The sequence below is a fragment of the Mobula hypostoma genome, chromosome 20 (genome assembly GCF_963921235.1).
Source record: "Mobula hypostoma chromosome 20, sMobHyp1.1, whole genome shotgun sequence".
Taxonomy (NCBI): Eukaryota; Metazoa; Chordata; class Chondrichthyes; order Myliobatiformes; family Myliobatidae; genus Mobula; species Mobula hypostoma.
This window is the reverse complement of record NC_086116.1, coordinates 63,498,889-63,525,477: the sequence shown is the minus strand read 5'-3', so window position 1 is coordinate 63,525,477 and position 26,589 is coordinate 63,498,889. Positions and strand designations below refer to the sequence as shown.

Below are 26,589 nucleotides of genomic sequence, written 5' to 3'. Positions count from 1 at the left end.
GCTCTGACAGCATGCGGTGTAAAGTGAGTCCACGGACAGAAGATTGGTTTGTGTGATGTGCTGCACCGTGTTCACGATCTTCTGCAGCTTCTTCTGGTCTTGGACAGGACAACTTCCATACCAGTTTGTGATGCACCCAAGAAGAATGCTTTCTACGGTGCACCTATAAAAATTAGTGAGGGTTTTAGGAGACAGGCCAAATTTCTTTAGTTTTCTCAGGAAGTAAAGGTACTGGTGGGCCTTCTTGGCAGTAGACTCTGCTTGGTTGGACCAAGTCAGGTCATTTGTGATATTGACCCCGAGGAACTTAAAGCTTTTGACCTGTTCCACTTGCACACCACCGATGTAAATCGAGTCATCTGGTACGCTACTCCTTCTGAAGTCAACAACCAATTCCTTCGTCTTGCTGACGTTGAGGGATAGGTTATTGTCTTCGCACCATGCCACCAGGTTCTTAATTTCCTCTCTGTACTCAAACTCATCATTACCCGAGATACGGCCTACAATTGTTGTGTCATCAGCAAACTTATATATTGAGTTTGATGGAAGCTTGGCTACACAATCATGAGTGTACACTGAGTACAGCAAGGGGTTGAGTACACAGCCTTGTGGGGCACCGGTGCTCAGAGTGATTGTAGAGGAGAGCTTGTCCCCTATTTTTATAGCCTGGGTCCTGTCTGTGAGGAAGTTGAAGATCCAGCTGAAGATCTGAGTGCTAAGGCCCAAATTCCGGAGCTTAGGAATCAGTGTATTTGGAATGATGGTGTTGAAAGCAGAGCTGTAGTCAATGAAAAGGAGCCTTACGTATGCATCTTTATTCTCCAGGTGTTCTAAGGAGGAATGTAGGGCCAGAGAGATGGCATCTGCTGTTGACCTGTTGCTCTGGTAGGTGAATTGCAAAGCGTCGAGGTTGACCGGTAGGCTGTGGTTGATGTGTGCCATAATCAATCTCTCGAAGCACTTCATAGCAACTGATGTCAGAGCCACAGGTGGATAGTCATTCAGGCATGCCACCTTGCTCTTCTTCGGCACTGGGATTATTGTTGCCTTCTTAAAACATGAGGGGATCTTAGACTGAAGCAAGGAGCAGCTGAAGATGTCAGCAAACACTCCAGCTAGCTCGCTTGCACAGACTCGAAGAACCCGTACTGGGACGCCATCTGGGCCCGTTGCCTTCCTTGGATTTATCTTCAGGAAGGCCCTTCTAACGTCCTCCTCATGATGATGAATCTCGATGCCACCATGTCCCGTTCATCCGGAAGGAGAGGGACGCTCCTCTTCTGTTCAAATCTTGCATAGAATACGTTAAGTTCGTCAGGAAGAGAAGCGCCACAGTTATTGATATTCCCTGCCTTTTCTTTGCGCCCAGTGATCTCATTTAGACCCTGCCATAGTCTACTGGCACCCCTCTGGTTAGCCTGGGCTTCCAACCTGGCTCGATATTGCCTCTTGGCTCCCTTAATGTCTTTCCGGAGTTCACGCCTGGATTCCATGTAACGACTGGTATCCCTGGACCTAAAAGCCACATCTCGACTTGACCTCATAATTCATCCCAGGTTTTCTATTAGGGAACACTCGGATTGTCTTGCGAGACACACAGTCCTCCGTGCATTTCCAAATAAAGTCCGTGACAGCTGACACATACTCATCGAGGTTAGCTGCCGAGTCCTTGAATGCTAACCAGTCCACCGATTCAAAACAGTCACGGAGAACCTCAACTGTTTCCTCTGTCCAACGCGACACTACTTTTGACACTGCGACCTCCTGCTTCAGTTTCTGTTTGTAAGCCGTGAGGAGGAGTACAGCCTGATGGTCCGATTTTCCAAAGTGAGGTCGTGGGACGGAACGGTAGGCATCCTTGACTGCTGTGTAGCAGTGGTCAAGTATATTCAGGCCTCTAGTGGGGCAGGAGACATGTTAGTATAACTTTGGCAGCGCCTTTCTGAGGTTGGCCTGGTTAAAGTCCCCAGCTGTAATGAGCAAAGCCTCCAGATACCTGGTCTCAAGTTCACTGATGTTGGCATACAGTACATTCAGAGCACACTCCACGTCCGCCTGAGGGGGGAATGTAGACCGCTGTCAGTATGACCGAGGTGAATTCCCGTGGCAGATAGTAGGGACGACACTTCACCGACAGGTGTTCCAGGACCGGGCTGCAGGAGCTTGTCAGTGCCACTGTGTCCAAGCACCACGCAGTGTTGATCAGTAGGCAGACACCACCTCCCCTTGTCTTGCCCGAAGACGCCGTGGGGTCCATCCGATGGATTGAAAATCCCTCCGGTCGGATGGCTCAGTCGGGGGTGGCAAGGGAGAGCCAGGTCTCGGTGAAACAGAATACACAGCAGTTCTGCATCTCCCTGCAGTAGGTGAGTCTCCCTTTAAGATCATCCACCTTGTTCTCTATGGCTTGCACATTAGCTGGTAGGATGGTGGGCATAGGGACCCTGAAGCCCCTCAGCTTCAATCTGACCAGCAGCCCAGCTCTTTTCCCAAACTTCCTCGGTAAGTAGTGCATCTTTCCAGGTTTCCATCGATGCAGTGTGTTGTTGTCAGCTCTTTGAGGTAGGTGGACGCGTCCCGCGGGAATCGATTGGTGGGGCGCACCGTCATGCACTCCGGGTCTGGCTGAGTAATGAGGGAGGCTGCGCTGCCGCTTCCAGCTGCTGGGGGCCCGGGCTGTCGATTGGGTTGGGCTCCTTGCTGAAACAAGTCCTTAAGCCGAGTCACAGTCACGGAGGCCTCCGCTCCAGTCGAGCCTCGGGCTCAATTTCCAAGGTCGGCGGCGGAGGCCTCACTTCCGGCAGCTGTGGATGGCCACCAACGGGGCTTTACGGTGGTCACTCTGGGGAAGCATCTGGGGCACCTTGAGGTCTCCGCCGTCACTCTCCGAGATACAGAGAGACTCAGGAGTCCTCGTGCAGGATTCCCTAAAATTTAATTTGCAGGTTGAGTCTGTGGTGAGGAAGGCAAATGCAATGTTAGCATTCATTCTGAAAGGATGAAGATATAGAAACATAGAAACTAGGTGTAGGAGTAGGCCATTCGGCCCTTCGAGCCTGCACCGCCATTTATTATGATCATGACTGATCATCCAACTCAGAACCCCGCCCCAGCCTTCCCTCCATACCCCCTGACCCCCGTAGCCACAAGGGCCATATCTAACTCCCTCTTAAATATAGCCAATGAACTGGCCTCAACTGTTTCCTGTGGCAGAGAATTCCACAGATTCGCCACTCTCTGTGTGAAGAAGTTTTTCCTAATCTCAGTCCTAAAAGGCTTCCCCTCTATCCTCAAACCGTGGCCCCTCGTTCTGGACTTCCCCAATATCGGGAACAATCTTCCTGCATCTAGCCTGTCCAATCCCTTTAGGATTTTATACGTTTCAATCAGATCCCCCCTCAATCTTCTAAATTCCAACAAGTATAAACCTAGCCGATCCAGTCTTTCATCATATGAAAGTCCTGCCATCCCAGGAATCAATCTGGTGAACCTTCTTTGTACTCCCTCTATGGCAAGGATGTCTTTCCTCAGATTAGGGGACCAAAACTGCACACAATACTCCAGGTGTGGTCTCACCAAGGCCTTGTACAACTGCAGTAGTACCTCCCTGCTCCTGTACTCAAATCCTCTCGCTATAAATGCCAGCATACCATTCGCCTTTTTCACCGCCTGCTGTACCTGCATGCCCACTTTCAATGACTGGTGTATAATGACACCCAGGTCTCGTTGCACCTCCCCTTTTCCTAATCGGCCACCATTCAGATAATAATCTGTTTTCCTATTTTTGCCACCAAAGTGGATAACTTCACATTTATCCACATTAAATCGCATCTGCCATGAATTTGCCCACTCACCCAACCTATCCAAGTCACCCTGCATCCTCCTCACAGCTAACACTGCCACCCAGCTTCGTGTCATCCGCAAACTTGGAGATGCTGCATTTAATTCCCTCATCCAAGTCATTAATATATATTGCAAACAACTGGGGTCCCAGCACTGAGCCTTGCGGTACCCCACTAGTCACTGCCTGCCATCCTGAAAAGGTCCCATTTATTCCCACTCTTTGCTTCCTGTCTGCTAACCAATTCTCCACCCACACCAATACCTTACCCCCAATACCGTGTGCTTTAAGTTTGCACACTAATCTCCTGTGTGGGACCTTGTCAAAAGCCTTTTGAAAATCCAAATATACCACATCCACTGGTTCTCCCCTATCCACTCTACTAGTTACATCCTCAAAAAATTCTATGAGATTCGTCAGACATGATTTTCCTTTCACAAATCCATGCTGACTTTGTCCGATCATTTCACCGCTTTCCAAATGTGCTGTTATCACATCCTTGATAACTGACTCCAGCAGTTTTCCCACCACCGACGTTAGGCTAACCGGTCTATAATTCCCCGGTTTCTCTCTCCCTCCTTTTTTAAAAAGTGGAGTTACATTAGCCACCCTCCAATCCTCAGGAACTAGTCCAGAATCTAACGAGTTTTGAAAAATTATCACTAATGCATCCACTATTTCTTGGGCTACTTCCTTAAGCACTCTAGGATGCAGACCATCTGGCCCGGGGGATTTACCTGCCTTCAATCCCTTCAATTTACCTAACACCACATCCCTACTAACATGTATTTCGCTCAGTTCCTCCATCTCACTGGACCCTCTGTCCCCTACTATTTCTGGAAGATTATTTATGTCCTCCTTAGTGAAGACAGAACCAAAGTAATTATTCAATTGGTCTGCCATGTCCTTGCTCCCCATAATCAATTCACCTGTTTCTGTCTGCAGGGGACCTACATTTGTCTTTACCAGTCTTTTCCTTTTTACATATCTATAAAAGCTTTTACAGTCCGTTTTTATGTTCCCTGCCAGTTTTCTCTCATAATCTTTTTTCCCCTTCCTAATTAAGCCCTTTGTCCTCCTCTGCTGAACTCTGAATTTCTCCCAGTCCTCAGGTGAGCCACTTTCTCTGGCTAATTTGTATGCTTCTTCTTTGGAATTGATACTATCCCTAATTTCTCTTGTCAGCCACGGGTGCACTACCTTTCTTGATTTATTCTTTTGCCAAACTGGGATGAACAATTGTTGTAGTTCATCCATGCAACCTTTAAATGCTTGCCATTGCATATCCACCGTCAATCCTTTAAGTGTCATTTGCTAGTCAATCTTAGCTAATTCACGTCTCATACCTTCAAAGTTACCCCTCTTTAAGTTCAGAACCTTTGTTTCTGAATTAACTATGTCACTCTCCAACTTAATGAAGAATTCCACCATATTATGGTCACTCTTACCTAAGGCGCCTCTCATGACAAGATTGCTAATTAACCCTTCCTCATTGCTCAAAACCCAGTCCAGAATAACCTGCTCTCTAGTTGGTTCCTCGACATGTTGGTTCAAAAAACCATCCCGCATACATTCCAAGAAATCCTCTTCCTCAGCACCTTTACCAATTTGGTTCATCCAATCTACATGTAGATTGAAGTCACCCATTATAACTGCTGTTCCTTTATTGCACACATTTCTAATTTCCTGTTTAATACCATCTCCGACCTCACTACTACTGTTAGGTGGCCTGTACACAACTCCCACCAGCGTCTTCTGCCCCTTAGTGTTACGCAGCTCTACCCATATCGATTCCACATCTTCCCGGCTTATGTCCTTCCTTTCTATTGCATTAATCTCTCCTTTAACCAGCAACGCCAACCCACCTCCCCTTCCTTCATGTCTATCTCTCCCGAATATTGAATATCCCTGAACGTTGAGCTCCCATCCCTGGTCACCCTGGAGCCATGGCTCTGTGATCCCAACTATATCATAATCATTAATAACAATCTGCACTTTCAATTCATCCACCTTATTACGAATGCTCCTTGCATTGACACACAAAGCCTTCAGGCGCTCTTTTACAACTCTCTTAGCCCTTATACAATTATGTTGAAAAGTGGCCCTTTTTAATGCTTGCCCTGGATTTGTCGGCCTGCCACTTTTACTCTTCTCCTTAGTACTTTTTGCTTCTACCCTCACTTTACACCCCTCTGTCTCTCTGCACTGGTTCCCATCCCCCTGTTGTGAACTAACCTCCTCATGCCTAGCCTCTTTAATTTGATTCCCACCCCCTACCATTCTAGTTTAAAGTCACCTCAGTAAAAGCAAGGATGTAATATTGAGGCCTTAAAAGGCACTGGTGAGGCCTCACTTAGAGTACTGTGAGCAGTTTTGTGTCCCTTAAGAAAGTATGTGCTGACATTGAAGAGGATCAAAGGAGGTTAACAAAAATAGAGGGATGTCTACTTAGAGTGGAGATGAGGAGGAATTACTTTAGCCATAGAGTGCTGAATCTGTGGAATTCGTTTCCACAGGTGGCTATGGAGGCCAAGTCATTGGGTGTATTTAAGGCAGAAATTGATAGGTTCTTGATTAGTTGGGGCATAAAGGTTTCGGGGGAGAAAGCAGGAGATTAGGGCTGAAAGGGAAATGGATCAGCCATGATGAAATAGCAGAACAGACTTGCTGGCCCAAATAGCTTAATTCTGCTCCTATATCTTATGGTTTTATGTTATTGTGGTCTAAAGAATCAAGGAGTCACAATGTTCCAACAAGAACTGTCCTTTGTTATTCAAATAACAAGCCATGGGTGACAAAGGCCATTAAGGACATCCTGAATGCTAAAAAGAGGGCGTTTAGAGATGGAAACAGGGAGGAGCTGAGGGCAATACAGAGGGACCTGAAAGCCAGGATCAGGGAGGCTAAAGACAGGTACAGGAAGAAGCTTGAGTGGAAACTCCAGCAGAACAACATGAGAGAGGTCTGGAGGGGTAGGAGGACCATCACTGGGTTTTGGCAAACTAGCAACAGAGGAGCTAAAGGCAGTGTGGACAGGGCCAGTGAACTTAACCTGTTCTTTAACAGATTTGACATTGTGGCCCCTGCCCATCCCCCACATGAGCCATCTGTCATCGACCCCCAATCAACACATATTCCACTCTCCCCTCCTACCCCTCCTCACAGTCCCCCACCTTGCTCTCATGACTATACCCCTCCCCCACACGAAACCACCACGGTGGGCTTCACAGCTGAGCAGGTGAGAAGACAGCTGAAACGTCTCAACCCAAGCAAGGCTGCAGGACCGGATGGTGTCAGTACCAGGGTGCTCAAAGCCTGTGCCCCTCAGCTATGTGGAGTACTTCGCCATGTATTCAACCTGAGCCTGAGGCTCCGGAGGGTTCCTGTATTGTGGAAGACGTCCTGCCTCGTCCCTGTGCCGAAGACGCCGCGCCCCAGCGGCCTCAATGATTACAGACCGGTGGCATTGACCTCCCACATCATGAAGACCCTGGAGAGATTTGTTCTGGAGCTGCTCTGGCCTATGGTCAGGCCACACTTAGATCCCCTCCAGTTCACCCACCTGCCCTGACTAGGAGTTGAGGATGCCATCGTCTTCCTGCTGAACTGTGTCTACGCCCACCTGGACAAGCCAGCGAACACTGTGAGGGTCATGTTTTTTGAATTCTCCAGTGCGTTCAACACCATCCGCCCTGCTCTGCTGGGGGAGAAGCTGACAGCGATGCAGGTGGATGCTCCCCTGGTGTCATGTATTCTTGATTACCTGACTGGCAGACCACAGTACGTGTGCTTGCAACACTGTGTGTCCGACAGAGTGATCAGTAGCACTGGGGCTCCACGGGGGACTGTCTTGTCTCGCTTTCTCTTCACCATTTACACCTCGGACTTCAACTACTGCACAGAGTCTTGTCATCTTCAGAAGTTTTCGGATGACTCTGCCATAGTTGGATGCATCAGCAAGGGAGATGAGGCTGAATACAGGGCTATGGTAGGAAACTTTGTCACATGGTGTGAGCAGAATTATCTGCAGCTTAATGTGAAAAAGACTAAGGAGCTGGTGGTAGACCTGAGGAGAGCTAAGGTACCGGTGACCCCTGTTACCATCCAGGGGGTCAGTGTGGACATGGTGGAGGATTACAAATACCTGGGGATACGATTTGACAATAAACTGGACTGGTCAAAGAACACAGAGGCTGTCTACAAGAAGGGTCAGAGCCGTCTCTATTTCCGGAGGAGACTGAGGTCCTTTAACATCTGCCGGACGATGCTGAGGATGTTCTATGAGTCTGTGGTGGCCAGTGCTATCATGTTTGCTGTTGTGTGCTGGGGCAGCAGGCTGAGGGTAGCAGACACCAACAGAATCAACAAACTCATTCGTAAGGCCAGTGATGTTGTGGGGATGGAACAGGACTCTCTCACGGTGGTATCTGAAAAGAGGATGCTGTCCAAGTTGCATGCCATCTCGGACAATGTCTCCCATCCACTATATAATGGACTGGGTGGGCACAGGAGTACATTCAGCCAGAGACTCATTCCACCGAGATGCAACACAAAGCATCATAGAAAGTCATTCCTGCCTGTGGCCATCAAACTTTACAACTTCTCCCTTGGAGGGTCAGACACCCTGAGCCAATAGGCTGGTCCTGGACTTATTACATAATTTACTGGCATAATTTACATATTACTATCTAACTATTTATGGTTTTATTACTATTTATTAGTTATGGTGCAACTGTAACGAAAACCAATTTCCCCCGGGATCAATGAAGTATGACTATGACTATATGCTGTGTGCCAACAAATCTTCTCACATGCCATCTTGAGCACATGTGCCATAGTTTCACTGTCCCTTAGTTTGTCTCTGGCTAAACCACTTTAGAATATTTTAATGTGAAACACATCTTAAAGGAGAAGTTGCATCTCCAATGTCATTAGCTGCTTACACTGCAGATATGGTCAAACTTTCAGAAAACATTTCTTTATGATGAAATGCCTGATGAATTTAATACCCCATCTAGCCTCATCTCTCTGAATCTGCCATTTTAATGAAAGATTATGTTTGGACAGGTTAGTGACTGGACTGTAAATTTGTAATGTTAATTAGTAATTTTTTTGTTACCATCACTTGTACTGAGATATAATAAACAGTTGTATGTATGACATCCATACAGATCAATGCATACATACGTTCGAGATAGTATACAGAACAGAGAACAATACAGCACAGAACAGGTTCTTCGGCCCACTATGTTGTGCCAAATCAATTACACCAGTGAACAAATGGCCAACTAAACTAATCTCTTCTGCAGACACAATGTCCATATCCTTCCATTTTCCTCATATTTATGTGCCAATCTAAATATCTCCATAAATTCCTGAAATATCTGCCTCCACCGCTACCCCAGGCATCACATTCCAGAACCCACCGCTCTGTGTAAAACAACTTGCATCTCTCATCTCCTTTGAAATTATCCCATCTCACCTTAAATGCATGCCTTCTGGTATTAGACATTTCAACCTTTGGCATCTCTCATAATCATATTAACCTCTAACAGATCTCCCCTCAGCCCCTGCTACTTTAGAGAAAACAACCCAAGTTTGTCCAAACTTTCATTATAGCACAAGTCCTCTAATCCAAATAGCATTCTGGTAAACCTCCTCTGCACCCTCTCCAAAGTCTTGACACCCTTCCTATACTGGAGCAATCTGAAGTGCATGCTGCACTCCAGATGCAGCTAATTAGAGTCTTAGAAAAATGCACCAGAATTTCCTGAATTTTGAACTCAGTGCTTTGACTAATAGAGGGAGGCATGCCGTATGCCTTCATAACTACCCTGTCAAATCATGTAGCTGCTTTTAGGCAGCTATGAACTCGGAGCCAAAATCCCTCTGTTCATCAACACCGTTAACTTTCTTGCCCTAACAGTGTGCTGTCTCGTTACAGTTTACCGACCAAGGTGCAATATTTCCCATTTGACCAGGTTAAACTCCCTCTGCCATTTTGCTGCTCATATCTGCAACTGATCTATAGCCTTTTATATTCTTTGCCAGTCATCTACACTATTCATAACACCACCAATCTTCCTATCATTTGCAAACTTACTAACCCACCTATCTACATTTTCATCCACGTTATTTGTATGTGTCACAAACAGCAGAGGTCATGGTACGGATCCCTGCATAACATCACCAATCCCAGGCCTCCAGCTAGAATAAGGCCCTTTGATCTCTACCCTCTGTCTTCTATGGGCAAGCCAGTTCTGAATCCAAATGGCCAATTTGCCTTGGATCCTATGCATCTTCATCTTTTGGATGAGCCTCCCATGAGGGAATTTGTCAAATGCTTTACTAAGATCTATGTAGACAACATCCACAGCTCTACCTTAATCAATCACCCTCATCATCTTGTCAAAAAAAACTTAATCAAATTGCCCTGCACAAAGCCATGATTTTCCAAATGTTCATAAATCCTACCCCTAAAATTTCTCTCTGGTAACTTCCCTGCCACTAACATTAGACTCACTGACCCATCTATAGCTTCTGGAATTATCCTAGTTTTCTTCCTGAATAATGGAACAAATGGAAACAACAGAAAATGGAATGAAGAATCCAGTAAAGTTGAATTCACTCCTAGATTTAGTGCATGCTACTTTTCAGTTGTTCCTCGTTTAGTGATCGTAGATTCCCATGGATACTTGACTGCACCTTGAACCTTGGCAGTGAGGGAATTTCTTGAAATTGCCACCTTTCCCTTGACCACTAGAAGGTGGGCTTCAGGACAGGACTGTTTCATGAATCTCCAAACAAGAAAAACACAGCAGACAGAAAAGATTTCGCAGTCTTTCTTTATTCCCCTTTGTTCATTTTTGGACTAATATCCCTCAACTTTGCAAGTATGTAGGCATCTGATCAATCCATATCTCATATTCTATCTTCACATTCTTCCTTTCAATTTCAATTGTTGTGATTTTCCCATTTTTTTGACTTCTTTTTCTGTTGGACTTGTCTTCTTTGTTCACTTTTAGCAACAACTTTTCTGACTTTGCCTTGTTTCTCTTTCCTCTCCAGATCTCCTGAAGTCATGGAGTCAACCACCGTCAGTGTATAGCACAAAATGGCAGCCTTCCCTGTCCATTGGGGACAGAAAGTAGAATGGGTCAATTTGGAGGTATACTCCATTTAATCTTGCTACTGTCATTGAGAATGTCAAACGTCAGCTTTGCAAAGAGTAACGAGGTCAGAGATCCTTGGCCTTTAGTTGCACTGACCTAAAATCATTGCAAAATGACATCGAAGCCCTCTGCAGCAGAGAAATTTTTTCCTTATCCATTTCAGAATGACTTCAGACTTGTACAGTTGAGAATAGCAAAGATGTAAAAATAAACACTGAATGTCAGGAAACTGAGACAGAAGTGAAAATACTGGAAATACACTGCAAAACCTGTGAGGGCTTCCAAAGGAAGTAACAGGATCATGGTTTGGGGTAGACTAACGTTTAAGAACTCTTAGATAGAGACGCAAATTATAGACGAATATAGGGCTATGAAGGAGGGAAGGGTTAGATTGATCTTCAAGTAGGTTATAAAGTCTTGTACTGTGTTGTAGTGTTTTATGTCCTATGCTCTAAGAGGTGATTGATTAAATCATAGCTGTACTTCTATGAACTAAGATCAAGATACGAGCATGAATTCTGATACATCTCTGGTTATAAATAGCAAAGTTGGCACATGAACAGAGTTGTTTTTCCAATTCAATGAATTCCTGAGTTCAGGAACACCTAGTACAGTCCTGCTTATCAAAACATGACAGAACTCATCTGGAATTTGAAGTTCTGCATGGCATAACAAATGTAACCCCACTTTTTAAAAAAGGAGGGAGAGAGAAACCGGGGAATTATAGACCGGTTAGCCTAACGTCAATGGTGGGGAAACTGCTGGAGTCAGTTATCAAGGATGTGATAACAGCACATTTGGAAAGCGGTGAAATAATCGGACAAAGTCAGCATGGATTTGTGAAAGGAAAGTCATGTCTGATGAATCTCATAGAATTTTTTGAGGATGTAACTAGTAGAGTGGATAGGGGAGAACCAGTGGATGTGGTATATTTGGATTTTCAAAAGGCTTTTGACAAGGTCCCACACAGGAGATTAGTGTGCAAACTTAAAGCACACGGTATTGGGGGTAAGGTATTGGTGTGGGTGGAGAATTGCTTAGCAGACAGGAAGCAAAGAGTGGGAATAAACAGGACCTTTTCAGAATGGCAGGCGGTGACTAGTGGGGTACCGCAAGGCTCAGTGCTGGGACCCCAGTTGTTTACAATATATATTAATGACTTGGATGAGGGAATTAAATGCGGCATCTCCAAGTTTGCGGATGACACGAAGCTAGGTGGCAGTGTTAGCTGTGAGGAGGATGCTAAGAGGATGCAGGGTGACTTGGATAGGTTGGGTGAGTGGGCAAATTCATGGCAGATGCAATTTAATGTGGATAAATGTGAAGTTATCCACTTTGGTGGCAAAAATAGGAAAACAGATTATTATCTGAATGGTGGCCGATTAGGAAAAGGGGAGGTGCGACGAGACCTGGGTGTCATTATACACCAGTCATTGAAAGTGGGCATGCAGGTACAGCAGGCGGTGAAAAAGGCGAATGGTATGCTGGCATTTATAGCGAGAGGATTCGAGTACAGGAGCAGGGAGGTACTACTGCAGTTGTACAAGGCCTTGGTGAGACCACACCTGGAGTATTGTGTGCAGTTTTGGTCCCCTAATCTGAGGAAAGACATCCTTGCCATAGAGGGAGTACAAGGAAGGTTCACCAGATTGACTCCTGGGATGGCAGGACTTTCATATGAAGAAAGACTGGATGAACTGGGCTCGTACTCGTTGGAATTTAGAAGATTGAGGGGGGATCTGATTGAAACGTATAAAATCCTAAAGGGATTGGACAGGCTAGATGCAGGAAGATTGTTCCCGATGTTGGGGAAGTCCAGAACGAGGGGCCACAGTTTGAGGATAGAGGGGAAGCCTTTTAGGACCGAGATTAGGAAAAACTTCTTCACACAGAGAGTGGTGAATCTGTGGAATTCTCTGCCACAGGAAACAGTTGAGGCCAGTTCATTGGCTATATTTAAGAGGGAGTTAGATATGGCCCTTGTGGCTACGGGGGTCAGGGGGTATGGAGGGAAGGCTGGGGTGGGGTTCTGAGTTGGATGATCAGCCATGATCATAATAAATGGCAGTGCAGGCTCGAAGGGCCGAATGGCCTACTCCTGCACCTATTTTCTATGTTTCTATGTTTCTATAACTAGATGATTAATTTCTTGTCATTTACAGAAAAGTCACAGTAAATAACATCAGCTGCACACCTCCCCTGTTGATGTCAACTCCTTAAATTGTATATTACCAGAATTCTCCAGGATCAATTAAAGGTATCTTCAAAAGGTGATGCTTAAAAAAGGCAGCATCTGTCATTTAGGATCCCCATCACCTGCTTCACATTGCTACCATCAAGGAAGAGCTACTGGAACCTGAAGACACACACTCAATGTTTTAGAAACAACTTCTTCCCCATCGCCATCAGATTTCTGAATGGGCAATGAACCAACCCTTGAACATGACCTCATTATTTTTGCTATTTGCACTACTTATTAAATTTTATATATATGTGGGTGTGTGTATCTTATTGTAATTTATAGTATTTTATGTATTGCACTGTCCTGTTGCCACAAAGCAACAAAGAGAAAAACCCTAGCTTGCTCAACCTTTTCTGATAAAATATGCTCTCTAATCCAGCCACAGTCGAGAACTGCATCAGAAGTGAAAAAGAAGAGATATTGCCAGATTAGGGGAGTTGGTGGGATAGAAGCTGGTAGGTAATAAATAGATAAATACTTTATTGATCCCAAAGGAAATTGCAATGTCACAGTAGCATTACAAGTGCACAGACATGCAAATATAGAATATAGCAATCTACAGCACATTACAGGCTCTTCAAACCACAATGTTGTGTCGACCACCTAACCTATTCTAAAAACTACCTGGAATTTCCCTACGGCTTAGTCCTCTATTTTCTAAGCTCCATGTACCAATCTAAGAGTCCCTTAATAGACCCTATTGCATCCACCTCTACCACCGCCGCTGGCAATGCATTTCACGCACCCACCACCCTCTGTTTGAAAAACTTACCTCTGACATTCCCCTTGTACCTACTTCCAACCATCTTAGGACTATGCCTCCTCATGCGAGTCAGTTCAGCTCTGGGAAAAAGCCTCTGGCTATCCACATGATCAATGTCTCTCATTATTTTATACACCTCTATCAGGTCATCCTCTGTCACTCCAAGGAGAAAAGGCCAAGTTCACTCAACTATTCTCATGAGGCAGGCGCTCCAATCCAGGCAACATCCTTGTAAATCTCTTCTGCACTGTCTCTATAGTATCCACATCCTCCCTGTAGTGAGGTGACCAGAACTGAACACGGTACTCCAAGTGGGGTCTAACTAAGATCTTGTATAGCTGTAACATAACCTCATAGCTCTCGAACTCAATCCCATGGTTGATGAAGGCTAACACACCATACACCTTCTTAACAACACTGTCAACCTGCGCAGCAACTTTGAGTGTCCTATGGACACAGACCCCGAGGTCTCAATGATCCTCAACACTGCCAAGAGTCTTACCATTACTATTATATTCTGCCTTCAAATTTGACCTCTGAAATGAACCACTTCACACTTAGAAGAGAAGTAAAAAGGAATAAAAATAAGTTACCTTAAATGGTCTAACAGAAGTGCGGGGGGCGGGGGGTCATCGCTGTCCTCATGGGTGATAGAACCAAATTGGGAGCAACTGATGAGCAATGGAACCAGGTGGTGGGAAAGTGAGTCGTTGATAGGTGTGGAAGCAAAAGTTGTAAATTGACATATAATGTTAGGAATTGGCATCAAGATTAGGAGGAAAGAGGGAAGATTGCCAATACAATACTATGCACTGATTTCTTCCAGCCATTTTGTTTTTGCTACTGTTCAAACAGCTTAAACAAATGAGCATCCAAAGCAGCCCCTTGTTCTTGTAAACCTGAGTTCCAGCATTAACAGTCCATGGAAAAAAATGGTCTTTTTGTTCAAGGAATATGTGTAGAGGAAAATTCATATCACCATCGCTCAATGTACACTGAGTGACTTGTACTAAAGTTACTAATATGAATGCTTTGTATTATAACCACTTGTAATTATTATAAATAAACTAGATCTTTGAGGGGAAAAAAGCTCCTCCTTCAAATCCATTAGATGTATCTTTGTGATGAGAACTCCCACGCTTCACCTTCACTTTGTCTATTATTTTCTCATTTCTTTATTTTTAATAATATTAATAACTTTATTTAGAGATCACTTTTCATACAGATGATGTTGTTCAAAGTGCTTTACGATGGGATAAAAATACAAACATAAAAATAAAAATAAATATGAAAATAAAGGACAAAAAATGTTAGTTAAAAGCGAGGTTAAGTAAAGAGGTTGTGAGGTGGTGTTTAAAAATGTCAACTGAGTCTGCATCCCTTATAATTTTAGGTATTGAGTTCCACAGTTTAGGAGCATAGTTTGCAAAGGCTGACCTGCCAATTATCTTTTGAGGAGATTGTTTAAATTGAGACAGGCAGATGAAGACTTGAGAGTTTGAGCAGGATTATAAAATAAAATGGTTCTTTGATGTGCAGGAGACTAATGTAGAATAGCTAGTATGGAAATGATATGTCCCTTCATCATGGTTTTTGTTTAAAAGTCTTTGCAGCAGCGTTCTGAATGAGTTAGGGGAATGATACAAGACACCACTCTTATTTGTCATTTATTGCAATCTCTAATGTATTTCCAGCATTGACTACTTTTATTTCAAGATTCCCATCTCACTGCACAAAATAATGTATCCACAGTCACTTGAAACAACAGCATTTGAAGTTGAACACAAGAGAGTACTAGAAATCCAGAGCAATACACACAAAATGCTGCCTGGCCTGCTGAATTCCTATGCATTTTGTGTGTGTTGCTCAGCATTCAAAGCACGTTGCTTGATAAAATTAGACAATTAAATACAGTAAAAATGAAAATTGCTTAGTCACATATCAATAAAGCTTCAGCCAAACAAATCAAATACTTATAATACAGATGTAAAACTGAAATGATGCTACTTTATATAATTAACACTTTCTATACTTTAATAAAATATTTTTGTGTACAAAGGTACAAATGCTCTGATATACAGTAAGAAAGAATTTTTTTACTATATAACATGGTGCATTAAAGTAATATATATTGTACACATTAATACAGTATATTGTACATGGTAAATAAAATAATGCATATATATGTTCATATAAATGGGACAGAATGTGTAAAATGGCAAATTTACATAATATTGAGTGTGTTTCACATAAGGACATTCATTAGTTTTTCCAATGACTGAACACGACTGAGTTATCACAAACATGCAAATCATATTTCACCCTTAGAACAATGTACCCTTTTATCTAATTCATCGTAATCTGTGCAAGTTCAGCTAATATCTTCACTTATTGCAATACTTCTGTTCAGCGAGGTGGAAAATAATCAGAGTTAGTAACCAGAGGTTTCATTGTTCCAGCTACCAGTACCCTACACTGTCGGGCCAGGTGTAGGTAGCACTCTTGTTCGGTAGCAAAGCTCCCTTTGATCCTCCTCAATCTTACTCCACACCGTTCACCTACTTCTGGTGCTCCTCCACTTTTCCTTTCTTCCATGGTCCTCTGTCCTCTCAAATTAGATTCCTTGTTCTTCCGCCCTTTACCTTGTCCGCTTAACACCTCACAAACACAAGGGATTCTACAGATGCTGGAAATCCAGAGTAACACACACACATACACAAACACTGGAGGAACTTAGCAGGTCAAGCGGCATCTATGAAAAGGAATAAACAGTTGGCATTACGAGCCGGTGCTGATGAAGAATCTCAGCCCAAAATGTCAACCACCTTTCATATGCCATCTGCTTAGTTCATCCCTACTCACCTTGCTTCCCCTCTCCCCACCTTCTTAATCTCACTTGTTCCCCCATCCTTTCCAATCCTGCTGAAGGGTTCTGGCCCAATTGACTGCTTATTCCCCTCCACAACTGCTGCCTGACCTGACGAGTTCCTCCAGCATTTTTTGTGTTTTGCTCTGGCTTTCCAGCATCTGCAGAATCTCTTGTGCTTATGATATCAGATGTTCGAGAGCACGGAACGTGCAATGAGTTTACAAGCTTGCTCTAACTTTACTACTCAATATAGGTCAAGCTTGCAGTTATCATTACCTGTACATGTCCAATACAGACAATGGGTTGTGCAGAAGTTGCAGCCTTATATATTAATCAACATTTCTAAGCCTTTTCTGATACGTTAATTAATTTCAAACTGATCCTCGCTGACATTTCAGTGAGAATCCAGAACATGCTTAAAATTCCCCTTGCCTGAAGCTATGTATTCACATCTCTTGAAATCCCTCCCTATCAAAGGCTCCCACAAGAGAGTATGGAAATTTGTATCTGTCTCTGATAGTTCAAAAGACCAGGGGTTCAAACCTGAAAAAAGACAAAATAAGAATCAAATATGGGCATGCATCAAGCACACAGAAATCCATAATGTAACAAAATATTTGATTGTCAAATTTATAAAAGATTATTCACCTCCTGTGTTCTGGTTCCAGGCAATTCCATGTTCTGAAAATCAGCCAATATTATTTTTAAAAGCTTTAGTTCAGTAACTCTGAAAAATCACTTCATCTTCATTTTTGAAATATGGAATTCAATGTCAAGATCAGAGTTTATTAGCAAACCCTTGGAATTTCATTAGCTGAATGCTTTACTGGGCTATTTCACTGGGCAGTTAATTGTCAACCGCTTTGGACTCAAATGTACATCACATTTCTCCACAGCTATTCAGTAGTATCGTGCCTATCATTACTGATAATAGATATTCAAAATGTATTTCAATTAACTATGATTAAGATACGAAATAGTTATGGCAGAATTTGAGTCCATATCATTTGATTAGTCCAGTCTGTAGTTTTTCAAAGTCAAAGTCAAGCTTATTGTTATGGGCACAAGTATATGTAGAGTACACACAAGGGCAAAGCTGCATCACGGACACATAGCATCAGATAAGCAGCATTCACATGAAAAATAACTTGGAATTAGAACAAAGGCTCTGCAGTAGTTTTGACTAGACTCTCATCAATTATATCTCTAGCATACCACATCTTTCCAACAATACTGCTCCGGATTCCTCAACTCATCTATTTAATAATTTTATAGCTCTTTCCCCCAATATATTTGTTGTAATGAAAGAGGATTGGGAGAGGTCTAGTGGGATAGGGAGTGTAAAGAATGGGAGAGACGCATCTCTCATCTCTCACTTACTCTAAGTGAGTGATCATCTCTCACTTACTCTAAGCACCTGATACTTGTAACTTCATAATTGTTGGCAGAGCAACACTAAAGCTAAACAATGTGCATATTCATTTCCATGAAATGTATTTTCTTCACTAATATTTAAAACCCTTTTTTATCTGTTGTGCAGTTACTTGGTTTAGCCATTGATTTTGGACTCTGTAGATAAGCTGGCTTCGGAATCTTCCTGCAGTCCTTTCTCTTAGACAAAGAGGCAAACGATTCTTTCTTTGTAGTTGGCAGAATTCTGAAATTTAATAAGACATTGTGTGAGGCTTCTAATACACAGATCAGCAGAATTCCTTCAAGGAATATTGCCGTTTGAAACAAATTTAATGCAATCGACACTTTGAAAATATTCTTAATTGTGATAGGGGAGCAAATATGAAAACTCAGCACACATCAAAAATAATCCAGAAATAGCCTTTTTGTCACAACCCGTGCACTTCTACATATGGTGTAGCAGTTAGTACAACAGTACTATTATTGACCCTTCGTCGATGGAACTAGGTTGGGAAAGTCACTACACAACTCATAATTAATTGAAGTTCACACTTCATTGCCTCTGCACAAACAACAACATAACTATGTTGACCCCGGGCCAACAACTTAGAGCATGAATTCTATTGTTCCCTTTGTACCAATACTTACTCAGACAACTTTTCCAATTTATAACACGGAAATGGGGATCTCCATTGGCTGGACAATCGATCCTTCCTTCTCTCAGCCCCTGGCATTGGGGCTCTTCTTCACAATCATGATTCTCCGGAGTTATCGCTGATAGCGCAATTGAAGTGACCACATTTGTATTTTCAATTCAAATATAGCATTCCAGTGCCATTGGCTGTAGGTCATGTGTCTGACCTTTAACACCTTTTATTGCTCTCTTTCCAGCATGTGACAATTGGTAATTCATGGCTATTTGTTCTCAGTCAGCAATGAGCTCAAGGCACTCCAGGCGGGCATCAACTCCAATAGTCACAAACCTGCATTTTATATCCAACCAAAGAACAGCTCACAAATACCTTCTTATTTGGAAATGATCTCTGGTCCTACAGATTACCTGAAGCATCACTGCGTCTTCTTTAAAACACTGAAAGCAAAGCAACTCCATCTCATAAAATGAAGAACATAAAACAGTTCCACAAAATGGCAGCTTCCATCTCCAAGCACATGACAGGAACAAAGACAATTAACCCATTTGCTTCCACTGTCCTTAACCCATTCGAGTTTGATGTTTTCTTCCATATTTCAAATCCGCCATGGACAACACCATAGCTCTATGACCTGGGTTCAATTCTCGCCATTGTCTCTAATGAGTTTATACGTTCTCCCCATACTAACTGGCTTTCGTCCAAGTGCTCTGGTTTCTTCCCACGTTCCAAAGATTTACGGGTTAGTAGGTGAATTGGTGACATGGGTGCAACTGGGCAGCGTGGGCTCTTTGGGCTGGAAGGGCCCGTTACTGAGCATTGTCTCTAAGTGAAAAAAATAATAAATATACTAAAAATACCAAAATAGAATATAACCTCAATTATCTACTGTTAATATTCACAAATTCCACAGATACTGACTTTGATCCTCTACTCTCAGTCAACAAGTATGAACTCTTTTATGGACTTAACCCTTCATTGATAAACACAAGAGGTTCTGCAAATGCTGGAAATCCAGAGATGCAGAAAGTACTGGAGGGACTCAGCAGATCAGGCAGCATCAATGGAGAGGAATATAAAAGGTCGACCTTTCAATGCCAGACCCTTCATCAGACTCGCCCTAGATGCTGCCTGACCTGTTGAGTCCCTCCAGCATTTTGTGTGTGTGCTACCCTTTGTTTATTTTCTGTTAATAGGTATAATGTTCTACTTGTTTGTTTTTACCCAGTATCTGTCTGGTAATTATAATCCTCTTGTGCCTATTTTATTCTCGAGTAACGAGAAAGGTTTTATTTTGAAGCAGGGATAGTTGCGCAAATTTCCTCAGTCCATTGCATCCAATATTTGTTTACAATATATATTAATGACTTGGATGAGGGAATTAAATGCAGCATCTCCAAGTTTGCGGATGACACGAAGCTGGGTGGCAGTGTTAGCAGTGAGGAGGATGCTAAGAGGATGCAGGGTGACTTGGATAGGTTGGGTGAGTGGGCAAATTCATGGCAGATGCAATTTAATGTGGATAAATGTGAAGTTATCCACTTTGGTGGCAAAAATAGGAAAACAGATTATTATCTGAATGGTGGCCGATTAGGAAAAGGGGAGGTGCAGCGAAACCTGGGTGTCATTATACACCAGTCATTGAAAGTGGGCATGCAGGTACAGCAGGCGGTGAAAAAGGCGAATGGTATGCTGGCATTTATAGCGAGAGGATTCGGGTACAGGAGCAGGGAGGTACTACTGCAGTTGTACAAGGCCTTGGTGAGACCACACCTGGAGTATTGTGTGCAGTTTTGGTCCCCTAATCTGAGGAAAGACACCTTTGCCATAGAAGGAGTACAAAGAAGGTTCACCAGATTGATTCCTGGGATGGCAGGACTTTCATATGAAGAAAGACTGGATGAACTGGGCTTGTACTCGTTGGAATTTAGAAGATTGAGGGGGGATCTGATTGAAACGTATAAGATCCTAAAGGGATTGGACAGGCTAGATGCAGGAAGATTGTTCCCGATGTTGGGGAAGTCCAGAACGAGGGGTCACAGTTTGAGGATAGAGGGGAAGCCTTTTAGGACCGAGATTAGGAAAAACTTCTTCACACAGAGAGTGGTGAATCTGTGGAATTCTCTGCCACAGGAAATTGTTGAGGCCAGTTCATTGGCTATATTTAAGAGGGAGTTAGATATGGCCCTTGTGGCTACGGGGGTCAGGGGGTATGGAGGGAAGGCTGGGGTGGGGTTCTGAGTTGGATGATCAGTCATGATCATAATAAATGGCGGTGCAGGCTCGAAGGGCCGAATGGCCTACTCCTACACCTATTTTCTATGTTTCTATGTTTCTATGTTAATATTCTTCTGAATCAGGGGTTCTCAACCTGGGGTCCGTGGATCCCCTGGTTAATGGTAATTGTCCATGGTATAAAAAAGGTTTGGAATCCCTCTTCTAAGCTAAGTGCTGTTTCAGGAAATAATACCTTTCAGGATATCTATGGCACATCTGGTGGTTAACACCAACATTCTCAACCATCCACAATCCCCACCAACCCACTAACTCCCACAGTGTGAAAGAGAACTCAAGCACTATGTCTTACGCCAGTAGAAAGCAGACAAAAACTACAGATGCTGAAAATCTGAAATTCTAAAATGCCAATAGAGAATTTTGAGAGAAAATAAACAAATCAGTCAGCATCTGTGGAGAGAGAAACAAAGTAAACACCTCAGATCAATAACTGTTTGATAGAAGGACCTTTGAAGCAATGACCCTCTCTGCTCCTACAGGTGCTAATTGACCTGCTGAGTAATTCCAACATTTTGTACTTTTGTTTAAAGTTTAGATCTACTAACCTAAATCAAGTAAGTAAAGAGAAAACGGGGAGATTATCTCCATGTTTACCTCAGAAATTTTGCATAGTTCATTTAAACTATGAAATACTCAGGGTCTTTTAAGAGGCTCCTGGATGGATACATGGAGCTTAGAAAAATAGAGGGCTGTGGATAACCTGAGGTAATCTCTAAAGTAAGTACATGTTCGGCACAGCATTGTGGGCTGAAGGGCCTGTATTGTGCCGTAGTTTTTCTATGTTTCTATGTTTAAACCAGAATAACTGATCTAGTAATTTTTAAAATACTTTCTGGGTCTTCCAGTTAAAGTTCCTTTTGAAGTACAGCTTTGCCTTATACAGTCTAAACCCCTAAATATGCCTCAATTTAACACAGAAGACATTAGGGTGAAAATAAGCTTTTATCTTTTAATATCCAGTTTTACCCTTTGCCATCCAACATCTAATTCACTGGTCACTCTTGGTAAACATTTTCCCCAAAGTATTTCCTCATCAGGTAAAAATGTAAAGCATTAATGCTTGATCAAACTGAAGTCACAAGGATGCTGGAAAAGATGGAAGATGCAGAAAATTTTGCAGTCGTTGGAAATCCAGAGCAACAAAATACTGGTGGAACTCCACAAGTCCAGCAGCATCTATGGAAAAATAAACACTTGATGTTTAGGCCTGAGTGCCTGCGACACTAACAGAGAGAAAAACAGAGGCAAAATCAAAGATGAGGAACTGTTCAGATATAGACAAAAAGAAAGCGAATTACGTAAAGTTGGAGAACTCAATATTGAAGCTGTATAGGGCAGCAAGATGGATCCTTGTTATAGCTAGGGGTGGTAATGGGGACAAGCTCCCACTACCTAATAAATGCTCCCAATACTGTGTGCCTCAAATAGCCTCTGCAACCAAGTACAGCTCCTGGCTTTCTACTAAGCCTAGAGGAACCATTTCTACTGACAGGAGAAGCAGCAAAGGCAGGTTATTGACACCTTAAAACCAGTCACTTTGGGCAGATGGGGCTCATCAGCTGTGGTTGGCAACTCATCTAGGAGAAGGAAAATTCTGATCTCAAATCTCCGCTTCCCCACTCATGGAGAAGACTTCGGGAGTAAACCCCCAGGGAAAAAATGGGAACGGGAGTCCCTAAGGCTACATTGCTGACTGGCATCTCCAGTGACACTGCTGGTACCAAATAGTATTGGTCTTGGGCGTTCCTTTGGGTTCATCAGATATGTGGAGAGGGGGAGCTTGCTACATGGGCAACAGCTTGCTTTCCATATAGTACTGCCCAGTTAGCTAGGATGTAATACCATGGTCAACTCTGATGACGGAGAGCTCAGCATGCCATTAAAATGCCTAGAGGGAAGGTGAGGTGATCATAGAATCATTCAGCTAAAAAGCCATAGAGAGTTCAGTATTTTTTCCATAAGCTTAAATTCGGTCTCATTGCTACTGTGTAGACAGATTAGTCACAATGGAAGTGGAATGGAAGATTAAAGTAACAGGCAAAAGGAAGCACATGGTATCCTGTGGATTGAATGCAGATGTTCTACAAAGTTCAAGCTAAATTTATTATTGAAATATATACAGTACCTATAAAAAGTACTCACTCTCTTGGAAGTTTTCATGTTTTATTGTTTTACAATATTGAATCATAGTGGATTTAATTGGTTTTTTGACACTGATCAACAGAAAAAGACTGTCTTGTGTCAAAGTGAAAACAGATCTCTACGAAATGATCTAAATGAATTACAAATATAAAACACAAAATAGTTGATTGCATAAGTATTCACCCCTTCAAGTCAGTATTTAGTAGATGCACCTCTGGCAGCAACTACAGCCTTCAGTCTGTGCGGATAGGTCTCTATCAGCTTTGTAATCTGGACACTGCAATTTTTCCCCATTCTTCTTTACAAAATTGCTCATGCTCTGTCAGATTGCATGGGGATCATGAGTGAACAGCACATTCCAAATTCTCCGTTGGATCGAGGTCTCTGACTTGGCCACTTCTGGATATTAACTGTTGTTTTTAAGCCATTCCTGTGTAGCTTTGGCTTTATGCTTAGGGTCATTGTCTTGCTGGAAAACAAATCTTCTCTGAAGTCTCAGTCCTCTTACAGTCTGCATCAGGTTTTCCTCCAGGATCTACCTGTATTTTGCTACATTCATTTTACCATCTATCTTCACAAGCCTTAGTGGCCTTCTGCAGTGAAGCTTCCCCACATCATGATGCAGCCACATTCATGCTTCACGGTAGGGATGGTATGTTTTTGATGATGTGCAGTGTTTGGCTTATACTAAACAGCATTTAGTCTGACGGCCAAAAAGCTCAATTTTTTTTCACCAGATCACAGAACCTTCTTTCTAGCTGACTTCAGAGTCTCCCACGTGCCTTCTGGCAAACTCTAACTGAGAGTTCATGTGAGTTTTTCTCAACAGTGGCTTCCTCTTTGCCACTCTTCCATAGAGCTCCGATTGCTGACTCATCTGGGAAACAGTTGTTGCATGCGTAGTCTCTCCCATCTTAGCTACTGAAACTTGTAACTCCTCCAGAGTTTTAATAGGTCTCTCGGCGGCCTCCTTCACTAGTCCCCTTCTTGCACAGTCACTCAGTTTTTGAGGACGGCCTGCTCTGGGCAGATTTACAGCTGTGCCATATTCTTTCCATTTCTTGATGATTAACTTCACTGTACTCCAAGGGATATTTAGTGACTTGGAAATTTCCTTGCATCCATCTCCTGACTTGTGATTTTCAATAACCTTTTCATGGAGTTGCTTGGAGTGTTCTTTTGTCTTTATGGTGTAGTTTTTGCCAGGCTACTGACTCACCAGCAGTTGGACCTTCCAGATATAGGTGTATTTTTACTACAATCAATTGAAACACCTTGACTGCACATAGATCTCCAAAAACAGATCTCTATTTAACTAATTATCTGACTTCTAAAACCAATTGGCTGCACCACTGATGATTTGGTGTGTCATATTAAAGAGGGTGAATACCTATACAACCAATTAATTTTGTTTCATATTTGTAAATAACTTAGATCACTTTGTTCAGATTTGTTTTCACTTTGGCATGAAACAGTCTTTTTTTTTCTGCTGATCAGTGTCAAAAAGCTAAATTAAATCCACTGTGATTCAATGTTATAAAATAATAACAAATGAAAACTTCCAAGGGGGTGAATATTTTTTATAGGCATTGTATATATCATTATATACTACCTTGAGATTCATTTTCTTACAGGCTTTCAGAGTAAAATAGAGAAATGCAACAGAATCAGTGAAAAACTACAGACAAAGACTAACAAAAAAGCAATGTGCATAAAAAGACAAACTGTGCAAATAAAATATACATAAATAACTGAAAAATATCTATTTATTTGGAGATACAGTGTGGAACAGGCCCTTCCAGCCCAGAGAGCCCAGGAACACGCCGGTTTAACTCAAGCCTAACCACAGGAAAACTTACAATGACCACTAACCTACTGAGCAGTGCATTTTTGGAATATGAGAGGAAACTGGAGTACCCAGAGGAAACCCCCACACTCACATGAAGGACGTACAGACTTCCTACAGACAGTGTCAGAATTGAACTCCAAACTCTAGTGCCCTCAGCTGTAATAGTGTCAGGCTAATTGCTACATTGCTATGGTGCCTGCAAGCATTCAGAACATCATTTGTTTTTTTTTAGTTGGAAACGCTCAGTATTTAGCATTGACTAAAATCAATGAGAAATAATACCGAGAACATGAGTTGTTGAGCCCTTGAAAGTGAGTCCATAGATTGTGGAATTCGTTCACTGCTGAGGTGAGTGACATTATCCGCGCTGGTTCAGGAGCCTAAAGGTTGAAGTGCAATAAATGATCATCCAGATCGTGTTTGATTTCTCCACTGTAAAGGACACCACAACCCTCAGACCTGCAACATTAACCTTCTCTCACTTTCCATGAATTGCACCTGACCTGCTGAGTATTTACCAACATTTTATGTTTTTACTTCATTTGTCAGAAGAGAAGTGAAACATTTTAGGAACAGTCTATAGCATTTGGGCCAGTACGGTAGTGTACGAGGTGACACGGTAGCGTAACGGTTAGCGTAACGCTACGACAGCACCAGGCTCCTGGGTTCAATTCCCACTACTGTCTGTAAAAAGTTTGTACGTTCTCTCTGTGATAATGTGGATTTCTTCCAGATGCTCCTTTTTCCTCCTACATTCCAAAGACATAGGGGTTAGTAGGGTAATTGGTCACAAGGGTGTAACTGGGTAGCACGGGCTCGTTGGGCTGGAAGGACTTGTTACTGTCTGTATCTCGAAATAAAATTGAAGATGTTAGAGGGTAATATAGGTCATCAGGGACTAGTCTACACACACTGATATCTCCACTGCTTCAGTATTTTGATCCCATTGAAGTCAATAGAAACAACTTTCAGCTGTTAGTGAACTATGCATTGCTGTGTGAGAATGAGGACAAATAGTTTTAAGCACAGAAGGTCAAACACAGAATGGTGAGGAGGGAAAGAATCAATAATCGTCAAAACCTGAAGCAATACTTAAGTGCCTCAGATGCACAGATAATCTTAAACTCTTTGTAGTTCCACTAGGTTTTGGACAAATAATATGGTGCAGACTTAATGGGCTGAATGGCCTAGTTCTGCTCTTATGGCTTATGATCTAACAAATAGAGGAACAACAATGTATACCTTCCAACTATAAATTAAAATCAAAAGAAAAACTGCAAATGCTAGAAATCTGAAATAAAAAGAAACAGGAAAGTCTGGAACCTCTTGTCACTTCTGGCAGAAGTTTGGTTT

The 26,589-nt window shown here is 42.7% G+C and overlaps 1 protein-coding gene across 6 annotated transcripts in view; it reads right to left on the bottom strand.

Annotated features, from left to right (window-relative positions):
• Positions 1 to 26,589, bottom strand: part of LOC134359579 (uncharacterized) — a 234,929-nt gene that overhangs the window by 6,711 nt on the left and 201,629 nt on the right. For 4 of the 6 annotated variants that reach the window (XM_063073078.1, XM_063073076.1, XM_063073077.1 and 1 more), the window contains 2 exons: positions 18,432 to 18,544; positions 2,641 to 2,952 (listed from right to left, as the gene is read on the bottom strand). In XM_063073078.1, coding sequence (XP_062929148.1) covers positions 2,792 to 2,952; positions 18,432 to 18,544 — 274 coding nt within the window. In that variant the 3' untranslated portion in view covers positions 2,641 to 2,791. Of the gene's footprint in view, positions 1 to 2,640; positions 2,953 to 15,639; positions 17,431 to 17,535; positions 18,545 to 26,589 lie in introns of those variants that run through there. The other 2 variants (XR_010021146.1, XM_063073079.1) reach the window with 2 other exon arrangements.